This window comes from Pavona decussata, unplaced genomic scaffold (genome assembly GCF_977016875.1).
Source record: "Pavona decussata unplaced genomic scaffold, jaPavDecu1.1 SCAFFOLD_166, whole genome shotgun sequence".
NCBI classification, from domain to species: domain Eukaryota; kingdom Metazoa; phylum Cnidaria; class Anthozoa; order Scleractinia; family Agariciidae; genus Pavona; species Pavona decussata.
In genome coordinates, this window is record NW_028145577.1 from 50,344 (window position 1) to 65,553 (window position 15,210).

The 15,210-nt window shown below is 37.0% G+C and overlaps 2 protein-coding genes across 9 annotated transcripts in view; one reads left to right on the forward strand and one right to left on the reverse strand.

The window, feature by feature from the left end:
- LOC146464243 (uncharacterized) overlaps positions 1–15,210 on the forward strand; it is a 36,580-nt gene that overhangs the window by 10,829 nt on the left and 10,541 nt on the right. For 2 of the 7 annotated variants that reach the window (XR_014868527.1, XR_014868528.1), the window contains exons 1-4: positions 11,931–12,199; positions 13,852–13,913; positions 14,672–14,733; positions 14,998–15,061. Coding sequence is in view for 4 of the 7 variants with exons in the window: in XM_085129957.1 (XP_084986083.1) it covers positions 12,178–12,199; positions 13,852–13,913; positions 14,672–14,733; positions 14,998–15,061 (210 nt within the window). In the remaining 3 variants the exon portion in view is untranslated. Of the gene's footprint in view, positions 1–11,930; positions 12,200–13,851; positions 13,914–14,671; positions 14,734–14,997; positions 15,062–15,210 lie in introns of those variants that run through there. The other 5 variants (XR_014868526.1, XM_085129957.1, XM_085129960.1 and 2 more) reach the window with 5 other exon arrangements.
- On the reverse strand, positions 1,526–11,323 carry LOC146464245 (uncharacterized). Of its 2 annotated transcripts, none has more exons than XM_085130013.1 (3): positions 10,393–11,323; positions 8,789–9,084; positions 1,526–2,312 (listed from the first exon to the last, which is right to left on the reverse strand). In XM_085130013.1, exons 1-3 carry the CDS (start codon positions 10,430–10,432, stop codon positions 2,202–2,204), a joined length of 447 nt encoding a protein of 148 aa, XP_084986139.1. In that variant the 5' UTR covers positions 10,433–11,323; the 3' UTR covers positions 1,526–2,201. The 2 variants fall into 2 exon arrangements, with proteins under 2 accessions (XP_084986139.1, XP_084986141.1); XM_085130015.1 differs by lacking the exon at positions 1,526–2,312 and adding an exon at positions 6,554–7,948 and having other exon boundaries at positions 10,393–11,321.

Sequence of the window (15,210 nt, forward strand, 5' to 3'; positions counted from 1 at the left end):
ATGAATTAAATTAGTGGCTACCATTGTAGACGGATTTCTGTAAATTATTTGACAAGTTTTAATGAGATTTAAAACAGCGAATGACGAAATAGTGATTAATCCGCGCCGAGCCACAGTGGGATCTTGCTGTAGCTGGCACAGGGCGGCACAAAGTTTTGGGTGCTAATAAATTTCTTTTGCTTGATATAAAACCCTTGCTAATAAGCACATACATTGTAATGCCACAACGGCAACCCGGAGACCAATTATCGCCTTGTTACTAAGGTATTCTTTTGTTATCCAACCTAAAATCACCGGGAAGCCCGTCCGTGATCCACGAACCGCTTTTGCCAAGGAGGACGGTGAAGACTTTTGAGTCTTAGGAGGAGGCCATGATAAATAAAAAAGGATTCTTCTCGTAAATAATGTTTCTTTCCTTTTATTTCGCAGTCAATTTCTGTGGAAATAGATGAACTTAACAGGTGAAAACAATATTTTCATGCTTTCAACCCATTGACTTGATTACATTTTTATCACAACTTCGCGGTTACTTTAAACATTCCTGCACAAACTGAAAAGGAATTTTAACGATGCGAACACTCTACTGGCGGCATATATTGATACATTGATATCATTTATTTTATTTTAATTTAGGCGGGGCCCAAGACAGGCTGAGGAGTTCGCCGTTTGGCGACAACAGGTGAGAAAGAAGGAAACAAATGTTACTTCAACAAAACTCCTTGCTGTTTGGAATTTTCAGACTTTTACTGTTAAATAAGAAATTCAGTGAGCACTGATAAGGCGTGGCAAAGGACATTTATCCTGAAGTTATTTCTCACCAAAAGTACAATGAGATACCTGAAACAGACACAAAATGCGAGGACATTTTGTAAGACCTTATTTGATGGCTTAAGGAGACAGGCCCAAAGCCGTATTAACCCTGATTCCAAAAGGTCCCTTGCGATTACCTTGCACTTGTCATTATGAATCGCACATACGTAATTTAGGACAGTATTCCTAGCCTGTCAAGTCTAACTTACTGTTTCTTTTTCAGGCCAAAAATGAATTAGAGAACAAGGAAAAGTAAGTGAAACAAAGTAAAGAATTTAGCGTTGTATCAATGACACCATGACCATGTTTTGGAAGTTAGAATGACCGTACTGAGGTGTCAGCAGTCAGGCCTCTTTCGAAAGACATATTTTAAATGTTAATATAAGATATCTCTCTAGTCTGCGAGTAAGGTGGTTTTTCCTTTTCAGAGATAAAACTCAGAGATTTTTAATATCAGTTTAAAATACTCGGGTTTTTTTTTTTTTTTTTTGGTTTTGTTTTCTCTCTTACAGTGACCTGGCAAAACTTAAAACAGTTCTTGAATCACTGCAGGAAGTGAGTATTGAGTATACAATCATACATCAGGAATATTTTGAAGTGTATATGACGGGAAGTTTGTTTATTTGATTAATCGAATCGTCATATTGTTCCCGTAGGGCATCGAAAAAGAATTCCTTATCAATTTTCTTCCTGGTGTTTTAGGCGAATTTTCACTTCCGGGAGACTAGAGATAGTAGGACTGTGACGTCAAAAGAGGAACGCTAGCCTCACTACTTCTCTATCCCTCAGTTTTTTTCGTGTGCAGAGGGAAAAAACTATGTGGGCGAAAATATGATTGAGATTGTTCAATACTCAGAATGAAATATAACGCTGCAGCTGCTATATGTAACTGCTAAATGTTATTCAGTCCCTGTTCGAAAACCCAGTCTTGAAACTCAATTTACCACCGTTAAGTAACTTGAATATCTGCAAACCAGTATGGTAACCAAATGTTTCCCTTCAGATGCCCGAGCACAATGACGTTAACAATTAAGGAGAATCCTATTATTTTACATCTAAATCAAACGAGTTTTACAGAAGAAAAGAATTACACGATTTCTTTGAATTTCTCAGTATAAAAAACTTGCCAGGAAAAGTTTTAATGCTATCTAGACCGCCGGGAGAAGGGGACAGATTCTTACCAACGGCGACTGTGAAGCTGAATAACATTAATATTTAGTACACGCCCTAAAACTTCAGGACTTTTTCAGAAATTTATCAGGGAAAAATGGCGCCGAATTCGTAACTTGCGTCGATATCAGTAAAATTGGAAGTTAATAATAGACATGTGTTGGTCTATTTCCCATTGAATGCATGATGAAAACGATGACGTTAGGACGCCACGCTGAGCTTCAAGAGTGGTCAACAAACTTGATCTTAACTGGTTTATACTGGACAACAATCAGATTCTGGTGCAACTCCAATGGTTCGCGGTGATACTTTAAGAGGAACCGCTGAAGTAACTAAAACAGAAAGAGAGAAAGAATATATATCTAATGTATGTCAATGAAAAATCCGCTAGTAAATTACGTCGCATAAATTATCTCGAGTATTCCGTGGTAATAGCCAATCAGAGTTGACTCTTCTCGCTTTACCTTTACTTTAGGAAACAAATAATAATTTTAATTTTCCTTCTTACAAGTTCCAGCATAACTTGTAACGTTGTATTATCTATACTCGAGTTCAATTTTGCATTGTAATTTTATTGTATTTTACGTAGACGTTAGTTTTTGTGTGATTCCTTAGTGAATTAGATGGACATTTTGTCCAACCCTTCTTTGCTCCTCAGTCCGTATATTCATCCATTCGTTCGTCTGTCTGTTCGTTCACTGGCTCCCTCGTTCTTTTACAAATTTAATCTAGCAATTCTAGAGAAATAGAAGGATACTGAAACACGATTAACAACGGCGTTGCATTAGACTCTCTTTTCCTGTTTAAGGAAAGGAAATATCAGATCGGATGTCTCCAAGCAGGCTGTAACAGCTTGGACTGGCTAAAAAGACAAACGCGATTGAAACTGAGGCAGTTAAAAAAATAACTTGAGTTGACATATAAATTTGCTCTAAATGAAAATTTTCCATATCTACTAAACTTAATCGAAAGAAGAGCTATTTTAATGCAAATGAGCGACAAGTTTATAGCAAGATCTAGTTTCACCAGTTAAAGGAAGGTTTGGAGTCAAGTTGGCATTATTTAGGTTATCAAAAAACGAGGTGGGTAATAATATTTTATTACAACCCGAACAGGATGTAAAATCGTTTCTCTTAGAAATATATCAGGCGTTTTAGGGGTAGGGTTTGCAGATCATTTTTATAAACTCTAATTAAGTTTGTTCCAAGCGTCGTTTCATGGTGAATATGCTGTGGGGCTGTTGAAAGGCCGAAACATTCAGGCAAACCAGGCATGAAATTATTATTTTGCGTTTCTATTAGCATTCCAGTGAAGTGTAAGTCCACGGAGTTCACTGTTAGTAAGAAAGATGATCTAAGACGACCTTTCAGTTGAGCGGCGAATTACACATTAAGATCGTGAATATTAAAATATTCCAACACTTGTTGAAAAGTGACGTTTTTGGCCAACAATGGAATATAAAGAAAGAAGTAGTATTCCACATGCCGCGATTACATGAAACAAAGTTAAGAAAAAGTGTTCCTTCCCAACGCGAGTAAAACCTATCATGATAGCGTTCCCTGTAATGCATGGTCAGTCGCTAATCTCTGAGCTGCAGGGTGACATGGAGAGCTAGATCACTAAGTATAAAATTTTAAATTAAGGAAGGGAAGTATAATTTCACAGAAGTAATCGTTTAGCTCATCAGTCAAGAGAGTTCGTTTACCTTTTGCAAAATAATTTAGAGAATAAAAGAAAAAAATATGAGGCGCTATTAAGGCAGATGCGTAAATGACAAAAGAGTTGACAAAAGGTAACCCTATACTTTATTGCTCCAGTTTTAAAGGACGTTTTTTAAGCACCTGTCATCTTCTATAGTTTCTTGTTTATACTTTAGACACATTTTGGGGAAGTTTGGTGTGACTCGATTGACAGCTGTCATATTAGGTCAATCAGTTGTTTTTGCGTCTGCTGTGGAGAGGTTCTACTGTATACCCGACACACTTCATGTTTAGTTCAGTATATTTGTTAACTGCTTGTTTCTCGTCTAGTTTAAAGAAAAAAAATAATTCTTCCACGATCGAGTGAGCCATCATTTGTTTGACCTTCGATCTCCTCGTCAACAAAACCTACAAATTGACTCAGGATAATACATCTCAGTGAAGAAATTAGACCACCAATCAGATTCATGCCATATGAACACAGCTGACGTTTTAAGAGATGATCTGGATAAGCTTAATGTCATAAGCAGTGAAGGTAGTCACCAACATGTAAAAAAAAGAACAGCTTTTAAATACCTTGGATAAAAAATTGTCAAATTTAATCTTCCTAAACGCTACAAGAATCAACTTCATGTAGGCAAAACTGATTATGTGCTTCAAAAATGAAAAAAAAAAAAATTATAGGCTAATACATGATATGAAGACAGCGTACTTGTAAATATGAGATAACAAAAATATAGTAACGGCTACTAGAATTAAAGTTCGAAAAATACATGGAAAAAATGATTGGCTAATACATGACATGAAGACAGCATACTTGCAAATATGAGATAACAAGAATATAGAAGTGTATATACACTTCTATAGTGTATAAACCTGACTGTGGCTGATTTACTGGTGGGAGGAGTGACGGGGCCAGTGGAAAAATTCCTCCCAGATTTGGATCGTGGACATGGTTTCAACTGGAAAGAATTCATCATTTCAACCTCGAGCGTCATATTTCCCCTAACTTCTCAAGCCAATCTTTCCTTAATTTCTTTAGAGCGGTTACACGCCACACTTTTCCCCTTTAGGCACTGCTTAATTGAGAAATGGCTTTACTTCAAGGTTATTATTGGCAGTTGGATGATAACTTTGCTTCTTGCATCCACGATGATGTTGCTTGAAGGGCTCGAATTAGCTATATTTCCCCACACATTTGCGCGTTACACTTCTCTTATCCTTCTTATTCTAACTGTTTCTTACGCAATTATTACCGTAAAGATAAAAAGTAACCCTCCTCCGCAGCATTTTAGTGTAGTTGCGTCAGAAAGGAAATTGTCAGCAACCTTAAGCATAGTTACCGTGGTCTCTATCCTGACCATTCTGCCCTTATCTATTTGGATGGCAATTGAGGATCACATACTCAGTCAAATGTCTCTTGCAACAAATTTTCACACAGTCCAAACGTTAATGTTGTTACATTATGCCAATTCTATAGTCAATCCATTGATATATGCCATAAGAATGCAAGAGTTTAGGAAAGCAGTTAAGGAGCTTTGTAAGAGGACTGCAGCAGCAAGGGCTGTCCAAACCATTGAACTTAACGCTATGTAGTGCATGTCTTGAGTACAGAGATAAAAAGTAATTGAACAAAAAACAATCATTAAAGATTAAAAGTAAAATTAAAAAAAAAAAGTAACGGAGACTAGTTTAACAAGATATTTAAGTAAGTTAGTTGCCTTGTAATACAGTATTTAAAAAAGTATGTTAAAGGGGTTTGTGCTACATGATGATGTAGTTACAGGAGCTTTTTTAAGTGGTGAGTATATTGGAATTTCAATGAGAGCATCAGAGGGCTGCAGTGGTTCAAGGCTCATCCCTACACTTAGTCATGTTTTGTAATTCTCTCTCTCACCGATGTGCATAACTGGGTGCTGGCTTGGATAACTGTGTAGGAGACAGAAAGAGAGAGGGAGAGAAACTTATAGAGTACCCAATAGTTCTTTCTAACCCTATCTAGACAAAGCTTAGTTTCTTCTTATTCTATTTTCTGAAGAAAAAAAAAGAAAACGCCTGTCAGCAATTTTTGAAAAAGGCCTGTGAAGTTTCAGGGCGTTGGTTCAAATATCGAAAAAGTTATTCAGGTTCAATTCAGGTTACTGTGGGGCCTACAAATTGACTCAGGATAATACATCTCAGTGAAGAAATTAGACCACCAATCAGATTCATGCCATATGAACACAGCTGACGTTTTAAGAGATGATCTGGATAAGCTTAATGTCATAAGCAGTGAAAGTAGTCACCAACATGTAAAAAAAAGAACAGCTTTTAAATACCTTGGATAAAAAATTGTCAAATTTAATCTTCCTAAACGCTACAAGAATCAACTTCATGTAGGCAAAACTGATTATGTGCTTCATGAAACTTTCACGCGTCGACTATTTTATTGAGCCGAAAAGTCTATTATATATTTGATGCAAGTATCTGCATCCTTCGATCTTTACGATGGAAAGATTAAGCTTCGCCGAAAACAGCTGGCGTCGATCGGGTGATATATGTTCAATCAATGTGATCATAGCTATCGTACACGAAACAAGAAAGTGTACACCTCGCCATAGAAAAGTCCAAATGTTTTAGAGGCATTGTTTGTGATCCTTTCACGAATTTCAATTAAATTTGTAGCAAGCATCGCTTCTTTCAGATTACTATTGTTATTGTTACCATTATTAATGTTATTGTTGTTTTTGTTGTTGTTGTTATTATTATTATTATTAGTTGTTGTTATCATCATCATCATCATCATCATCATCATCATCATCATCATCATCATCATCATCATTATCATTATCATTATCATTATTATTACCGTTGCTGAATGCAAGGCTGGCACTATGGCAAAGGGCAGATTTATTAGTGGCCAATATTTCGACTAATAGAATTAGTCTTCCTCAGGGCCAGAGCTATACTGAAGGAAAATATAGTAACGGCTCCTTAAATTAAAGTTTGAAAAATACATGAAAAAAAAAAAAAAATGATAGGCTAATACATGATATGAAGACAGCGTACTTGAAAATATGAGATAACAAAAATATAGTAACGGCTACTAGAATTAAAGTTCGAAAAATACATGGAAAAAATGATTGGCTAATACATGACATGAAGACAGCATACTTGCAAATATGAGATAACAAGAATATAGAAGTGTATATACACTTCTATAGTGTATAAACCTGACTGTGGCTGATTTACTGGTGGGAGGAGTGACGGGACCAGTGGAAAAAATTCCTCCCAGATTTGGATCGTGGACATGGTTTCAACTGGAAAGAATTCATCATTTCAACCTCGAGCGTCATATTTCCCCTAACTTCTCAAGCCAATCTTTCCTTAATTTCTTTAGAGCGGTTACACGCCACACTTTTCCCCTTTAGGCACTGCTTAATTGAGAAATGGCTTTACTTCAAGGTTATTATTGGCAGTTGGATGATAACTTTGCTTCTTGCATCCACGATGATGTTGCTTGAAGGGCTCGAATTAGCTATATTTCCCCACACATTTGCGTGTTACACTTCTCTTATCCTTCTTATTCTAACTGTTTCTTACGCAATTATTACCGTAAAGATAAAAAGTAACCCTCATCCGCAGCATTTTAGTGTAGTTGCGTCAGAAAGGAAATTTTCAGCAATCTTAAGCATAGTTACCGTGGTCTCTATCCTGACCATTCCGCCCTTATCTATTTGGATGGCAATTGAGGATCACATACTCAGTCAAATGTCTCTTGCAACAAATTTTCACACAGTCCAAACGTTAATGTTGTTACATTATGCTAATTCTATAGTCAATCCATTGATATATGCCATAAGAATGTAAGAGTTTAGGAAAGCGGTTAAGGAGCTTTGTACGAGGACTGCAGCAGCAAGGGCTGTCCAAACCATTGAACTTAACGCTATGTAGTGCATGTCTTGAGTACAGAGATAAAAAGTAATTGAACAAAAAACAATCATTAAAGATTAAAAGTAAAATTAAAAAAAAAAAGTAACGGAGACTAGTTTAACAAGATATTTAAGTAAGTTAGTTGCCTTGTAATACAATATTTAAAAAAGTATTTTAAAGGGGTTTGTGCTACATGATGATGTAGTTACAGGAGCTTTTTTAAGTGGTGAGTATATTGGAATTTCAATGAGAGCATCAGAGGGCTGCAGTGGTTCAAGGCTCATCTCTACACTTAGTCATGTTTTGTAATTTTCTCTCTCTCACCGATGCGCATAACTGGGTGCTGGCTTGGATAACTGTGTAGGAGACAGAAGGAGAGAGTTAGAGAAATTTATAGAGTACCCAATAGTTCTTTCTATCCCTATCTAGACAAAGCTTAGTTTCTTCTTATTGTATTGTCTGAAGAAAAAAAAAGAAAACGCCTGTCAGCAATTTTTGAAAAAGGCCTGTGAAGTTTCAGGGCGTTGGTTCAAATATCGAAAAAGTTATTCAGGTTCAATTCAGGTTACTGTGGGGCACAGAGTGCCCCCCCCCCCCCCTCCAACCCTTCCCCCACCCTAGTCCGGAATTGCCAACTGCTCTAATTAAGCATCTCTCATCAAAAATGCTTTGTTGGGTTATAAGCCAATGAGAATTAACCTTAAGCAACCTGACATTTTCTTTTTGTGAGTGGCAGAAATGTACGCAAGATGCAGTTATAGAAGTCTGTCATTTTTAATGAATAAAGTCTTTTCTCTCGACCAGTGGATTGCTCCAGAAAAAATATACCCATACCCCTCACATGGAAGATTTTTGGTTTGCACCAGCCCCCCACACACACACACAGACACATACACACAAACACACGCACACTCACAAACACCCCTTCCCCCAATCCCACCTCTCTCAACACTGCTGTTTAGCCTCCTTTTAAACCTCAAATGCCCAATCTTCTGTGGGAGAGGTGAACTGTATATTTCTATGGATATCTCCTGGAACCACACAAAATAACAGAAAAATCCAAAATACAAAACAACTGATCCCAAAGACACAAAACATTTCCCAGGTCCCCCTATCAAGAAAAGAAAACAATGGAAACAGGGCTGATAATGGGTTACTTTGTCCTTAACCCACATGCTACTCCCTCATATACACACCTTGAAAATTATTAGATGTCTTGGATTAATTCCTTTTTTCCCCATATCTTTAAGTTCCTTCATTTTCTTGCCAACGAAGCTCTGGCTGCTTTTAAAAGCAGCATCACCACACTTGAGGAACTTCTTAAATGTTTGTTCCTCTATGTATTTCCCAGCAGTTGTGCTTGGTAGAACGAATCTAAGCTTGTGTAGAAGTTCAAAAAAGTTATCCATCTGCTTAATCAATCTCTGGGCTTCCTGTTTCAGGGCAACTTCATACAACCCCAGGCAAGCATCAAATGCTGAAGGCTCAATATCTGAAAAACAAAAAAAAGTTAATAAATAAATAAAACAGTGCTTTAACTTTTATAAGGTTCAGCTGTCATAATGTGATATGCACTATTAATCATGCAAGGTAAAGGTACAGTCGCACCTAAGTGCCCCACATGGCTAGAGCTTGGCCCAGTTTCTGTAGCATGGAGCAAATAGCAGTACTAGGAGTGTTGCTACTCCCCCCTGGATGGGATGCTAGTCCTCCGCAGGGTTACCCCCAGAAGTATGTCGCCGGTACCCATTTATATATCTGGGTGAAGAAAGACAATGTGGAGCAGTTTCTTGTCTAAGGAAACAACACAACAATGAAGAGTTCAACCTGGCCAAGCATGTAAGACACTAATGTGTTAAATACCGGTTTACATGGTTATAAAAAAAAAGAAACTCTGCTATCCAGAAATTCTTGGATTACATATCCATGTAGGTTTTGGAAACAGGGTAGTGCAAGGGGGGGAGGGGGGGGGGGGTTTCCCATTATGAAATGATGGGGGAGATTAATATTACACAAACCTGTGAAGAGTAGAATTTGTGTTTAGTACTCAGTAGGAGAGCCCAGATGTAAAGTCAACTCATGCCTGCTTCCAAAACAATAATTTATAGCACTCTTTCAAACAAGTAGATAGAATTACTAAATTGAAAGTGTCAGAATTATTCTGACACTTTCAAATAAACTTTGATTTTGATGCTTTTAGCTTTCTTGTCAACAACCTTTTATGTATTTTAGTTCTTAATATTTATGCATACTACTCACTATATTTAAACTTCTTTTAGTTTAATATTTCACACATAATTTATATGTCGAAGGTAGCAGACAGGCTTCTGAAAGGTTATGATCTTTTACAAATCATTTTAACCAGTAACTTTGTTAATGGGTAATTTCATGATGCATTAAGTTCAGCACATGATACTGAACAGTATCTAAATCAGCTGCCTCTTCAGTGTTGCATAATTAACAATTTTTGCTGTGCCAAACTGATTCAGATTCCACTCTTTCCAGGGTAAGCACATGAGTGGAGCAGTGTCTGGAACAGGCCTAAATCACCAGTATTATAACAGGGGCTCTCCCATTACCACAGAAGGGTTTGCTGTCAGAGCTCCTGATCCACCGAGAATGGCTAGAGATTAATATTAGTAAAAGAGAGAATATTTATACTCACAACATGAACACCCTTAAAAAAGGCTGCTTCGCTTACGGTGATCAACCCCAAAAAAACTGTTAATAGGCTGTCTCCAAGGCAACAAGGGTACTTTCCCTCTTCACAGAACACTTTCCCAAAATTATATAAGCTTACCTGGATCAATAACATCTGCAATCGCCACGCCATTTTTCATATCTTCCTTGAAAATGTGGCCACGCTCTGGGAATCACTGATCGGTCAGTTTGTACAGTTTACTTAAATCCTTCAGTTTTGTAATGATAATATAATCCATAAAGCTCCATTTCGCTTTGGGGATCTCTACCTGGGATATGTTCGAAAGGTAGCATGGCGGCTTTCCTACTGTTGCAGAGCTGGCCAGCGTTTCGCGGCATTCCAACGCCGTTTTTCTGTAACCTCCAGAAAGCAGTTAAAAGTTAAAGATGTCGTGACTTCTAGAGAAATACATTTCGTCCTCAGCAAGGCACCATCTTGAATGCAGAAAAGGCACTGGTGCGAGTAACCTCGTCTTGAAGACGACTTTCTCCCTTTGTTGCAAATGCGGGAATGGAATGGAATGGAATGGAATGGAATGGAACGTTGGAATGAAACCAACAAAATCAGAATAAAGACTCGTTTAGAAGAACATGACACTTGAAACTTGATCATTGTTTCTAAATTAAAAAGTTCCCATGCAGGAGGAATTAGCAATCCTCATTACACCCCAAAACCAAGTGAGGTAAAGGCCAAGTTTCACTGACTATCCATATTGCTAATCGTTGGTGTAAACCGCTAGAAAGTCAAGTGCAAGTATCACATTACTCAGGCTGAACGGTTGCCTCATGGGTAGATATCTTTGAGCTCGAGCTCCTTGGGACATCATCGGCAACAAGACTGAAATTGCATCTACCCCAATTATTGACAATTGGTCCGCTCGAAGTGCGCAGCGAACGGTTTTTGTCCAACGTTGCCAATATAAAAACAACAAGTTGCGTAGTCTTTTTTTTTTCTTTTCCTCTCCCTTTTTCCTCCTTTCTTCTCTCCTCTGCACTTTTCTGAACCTTCTCGTGCAATGAAAAGAACCCAAGTTCTCATCGACCGCCTTTTCAAAAAAATCTGGTTGGCATGTATTTCAACAAAACTGATAGAGTCCAAATTCTCTGTCAAATAAAATCACATTGCACTCGCAGGGAACTAGTCATGTATCTGTTCTCACCGTCTTTACCCAGCATGCGTTAGGTAATAAACCCTTGGAAAAAAAATAAATAAATAAAAAAATTAAAAAAAAGAAACTCTCCGTAACACGGTACGGCTTCATTTTTTGTGCTCCCTTTGAAGGCAAGTCGACGGCGATATGCTTTTGGTTTACTCACTTAAGATTCAAAGAAAAAGCTTGGTCACGTGACTCAACAATCCTCACTTGGTTGGACCATTTTGAAAGATATTATTTACGAAATAAATAGAAGAAAGCGAATGGAAAAAAACACGAGACTGGCTGCTGCACTCTGGGTGTAGTTTGAGTTGATATTAGAGAGCTTAAACAAACTTAACCTGCCATTAGGAGTTCTTTTTTTCGCGGGAGCGCGAAAGTTTGGCAGCGCGAAGGTCTCGACCGCCGACTCTCGCGCTGCCACACTTTCGCGCTCCCCCGAAAAAAAAAAGCCTGCTCACAGGCTTAAACAAACTTTACTCAGTTGAAATGCAATTTTCCGAGAGCTTATGATGACAAGTATATCAAGATCAGTTGTTTCTTCAATCACAAACTGCTGACCAAAAAGAACGCTATAGCGCACTAGCAAACCGACAAACCGCGCGTGTTTAAAATTACGCTACGTCATAAAGGTAAATTTACTCGGAGTTTTCGGGAAACGTTGGAAAAGCGACTTAGAAATCTTTACAGCGTGATAGTATAAAGAAAGTGACAAGCAAAAAGCTAAGAAAATGGCCTCTGGCCGTCCATCAGGTTAGTAAGCAAACCTTAAGTAGTCATATGTTAAAGGCTTTTCAGTTTGCGCTTTAATTTGTGGATTTTCCTTGATCGCTTGCTTCCAACATTTCATTCGGATCCTGTCGGAATAAAAACTACGCCATGCACTTTTTCGCTGCACTGTTCGCCAACTTACAGTTGCAAAACATAACATTTCCGAAGTTATTTTAAAACACAGTAGGGACGCAATGTGTTCAGGAGTTATTTTGTGATAAGCGCAGAAAAACTACACCACTACATAATTTGTTTTTGACTCCAATTCAATACATCACATAACTTTCACACGTTTTTAAAGAAAGACGGGTGTAGGAACTTCAAACGATATATTTTATAGAGTAATACACATTTAAGGAAAGGTGCAACGATTTTTACTTGTTTTCAAATGTTTTTTTTTTTTACGCCTGCTATGGTTACGGTAGAGGTTAAGAAATCTATTTATTACGTCATTCCAAGAATGCTTAGAACTTTAGAAGAGTCGCGCGCATCGAATTTAATTGACGTCATAACGGAATTTACTCGGAGTTTTCAGAAAATATTGATGAAAGCAACGCAGTGAATAAAAACCCTAATCTCGTACCCAGATGTTTGTATTTGGAGAAAACATTTGGTAAAATCGATTATGTTCTCCAATCTGACCGGTCAATGAAAATGGCCCAATGCGAGTCGCGTCTTGTCGCGTCAGCCATTTTCTCGCCACTTTTCAAATCTTTTACCTTTGCACGCGCGGAGCCGCAAGCCTTACAAGAAAATCTATATTGACACATCAGTCCTTCCGTCAAAGTTGTTTCTTGTATCGATTTAACTATAATGTTTCATTAAACTGCAACAGGTTCTTATAAACTAACATATTTTTTACATTGTTCTCTTAAATTGTCGTGAAATTTTTGTTTGGTAATCTCACGCGTGCAACTAAGTTGTACGCGTGGTTTAGCGCGCGAACATTGTTTACTATTGTCAACAAAAAGTTAGCGGTGCTTTCTGGTAAACCCAAACTTTTAAGTTAAATAATAAATATGAAGTCATTCCATTGGTTATTTCGAAAACTTTGAGTAAATCTTCCTAAGTCGGTGATATAAGAAGATCTACTCAGAGTTTTCGAACTCAATAAAGTTAAAAGCGCCAAATCTTACTTAAGTGAAAAAAAATTATCAATCAATAAAAAGCCACAAAATAGCTTTTTAATGCTTTTCATTTTTACAGACTCGCTTACTTTTCCAATTCCCGTTGACAATTCAGCTTGTCTCGACACTGAGTTGGTCTGTGAGTTCTTCACTCCTTGTTTCTGAGAAGAATGTTTTTTAAATGTCTCTCATAACAACTGATGGCAGCTTCTTGCGCAAATAAGTACGACGTTTTACTTAATCTTGATAAGTTGTCAACATTTTAGTTTTCAAAATCAATAAAAATCGATTTACATTAACACAAATTTTGCACACATTTTGGGGAGGTGGGGGGATGAGATTAGCATGCCAGTATTGGCATTTTGGGGGAAATTCCAGAAAAGATGTAATATCTGGCCGACCGATATTAATTGGCTTAAATCGCTTTCGTTTGCTAAGTATCGGGAACAAAAATTGGAAGAGTCCAAAAGATGACTCTAAAACCAATAAAATCTGCTTTTATTTTAGATCGAAGAAATAATTTCTTTGAGATGGAGAAAAAGTTGAATCACCAGGAGCGTGAAAATGAGGTAAGTACATAACGATATATTAAATAGAAAAATAAGAAATGCAGACAAAAATTCTTCTCCACTTCCATGAAAATTTCTTCGAAACGAAGAAGAATTTAAATTGTCATCAGCAACTGAAATAAAGTAATACACTGTGATATATTAAAAGGAAAAATGACACATGCGGACAAAAGTTCTTCATCATTTCGAAGAAAAATTCTTCAAAATGAAAAAAAAAATGCACTTACTTTATTTTCTTGCTTATGACGATTTTTAAATTGTCATCAGCCACAAAATGAAATAAGTACATTTTGATATTAAAGAGAGATCTAACTAGTTAGAGCAATGCCTGTGATCCTGAGGGAAATTTCATTTGAAATGTTTGAAGAATTGGATTTCATAAGAAGATATAAGACTGAACCGCTCTAAGAGAGGCGAATATTTCATGACAAGATTTGAGAGCGATCTGCTAAAAGAGAGTCTAACGATACTGAAATAATAAAAACTTAATATCAGGACATCCTCATGATTCTTTGTAAAATTTAGGAGACTAACTACTGAGTTGATTTTTTTTGCGTATTTTCATGGGATTTATTAAAAAATATTTTGAAACTGATAATTATTACACAGCGGAAGCTAACATAGAACACGCAGACAAAAAGTATCCTTTGTTATTCATGAAATCGCCGATAGAATTGTTATTCATTCAGTCAGTCAGTCATTTATTCGTTCGTTCGCTCATTCATTCTTTTTTTCTTCTTTCTTCCTTTTTGTTTTAGAGGTTAAAAGAGAAACTAAAGTGTAGGGAAGATTACTTGAAAGTGGTAACCAGGGAAACGGAGTAAGCGGTTGTTGTTTTAAACATTTATTTTAATTAAAATATTTCACAATTGGATTTTTATACATATCCATCGGACAGACCACATACAGCCGACGGAATTAAAGCCTCTTTTCCTTCACTAAGCGTTTGTATTGTTAAAAGCTCTTCAAAGAGGCGATAGCAAAAATAAAACTTTTTTCTTCCTACGAGTTCTTGCTCACTCGAAGAACAGAATAGGAAAGTAACTGCCATTAAATTCCCTTATTACTTTTAAATTCGTTGCAGTATGCAATACAAGCAGTTGACTGCAGCGAAGAAAAAAATTCAGGTTGCAAAAGAGAAGGCCCAGGTTTGTAATTTACAGAAATAAGAAGCTTGATTTTTTTCCTCTTAGAAAAATAATATACAAACAATGGGGGCTAGTAGAATGGTGTGAACTGGGGAAAATGGGGAAAATGATGAGATTAGGAGATGGAAAATGGCCGAAAAAGCAAACTG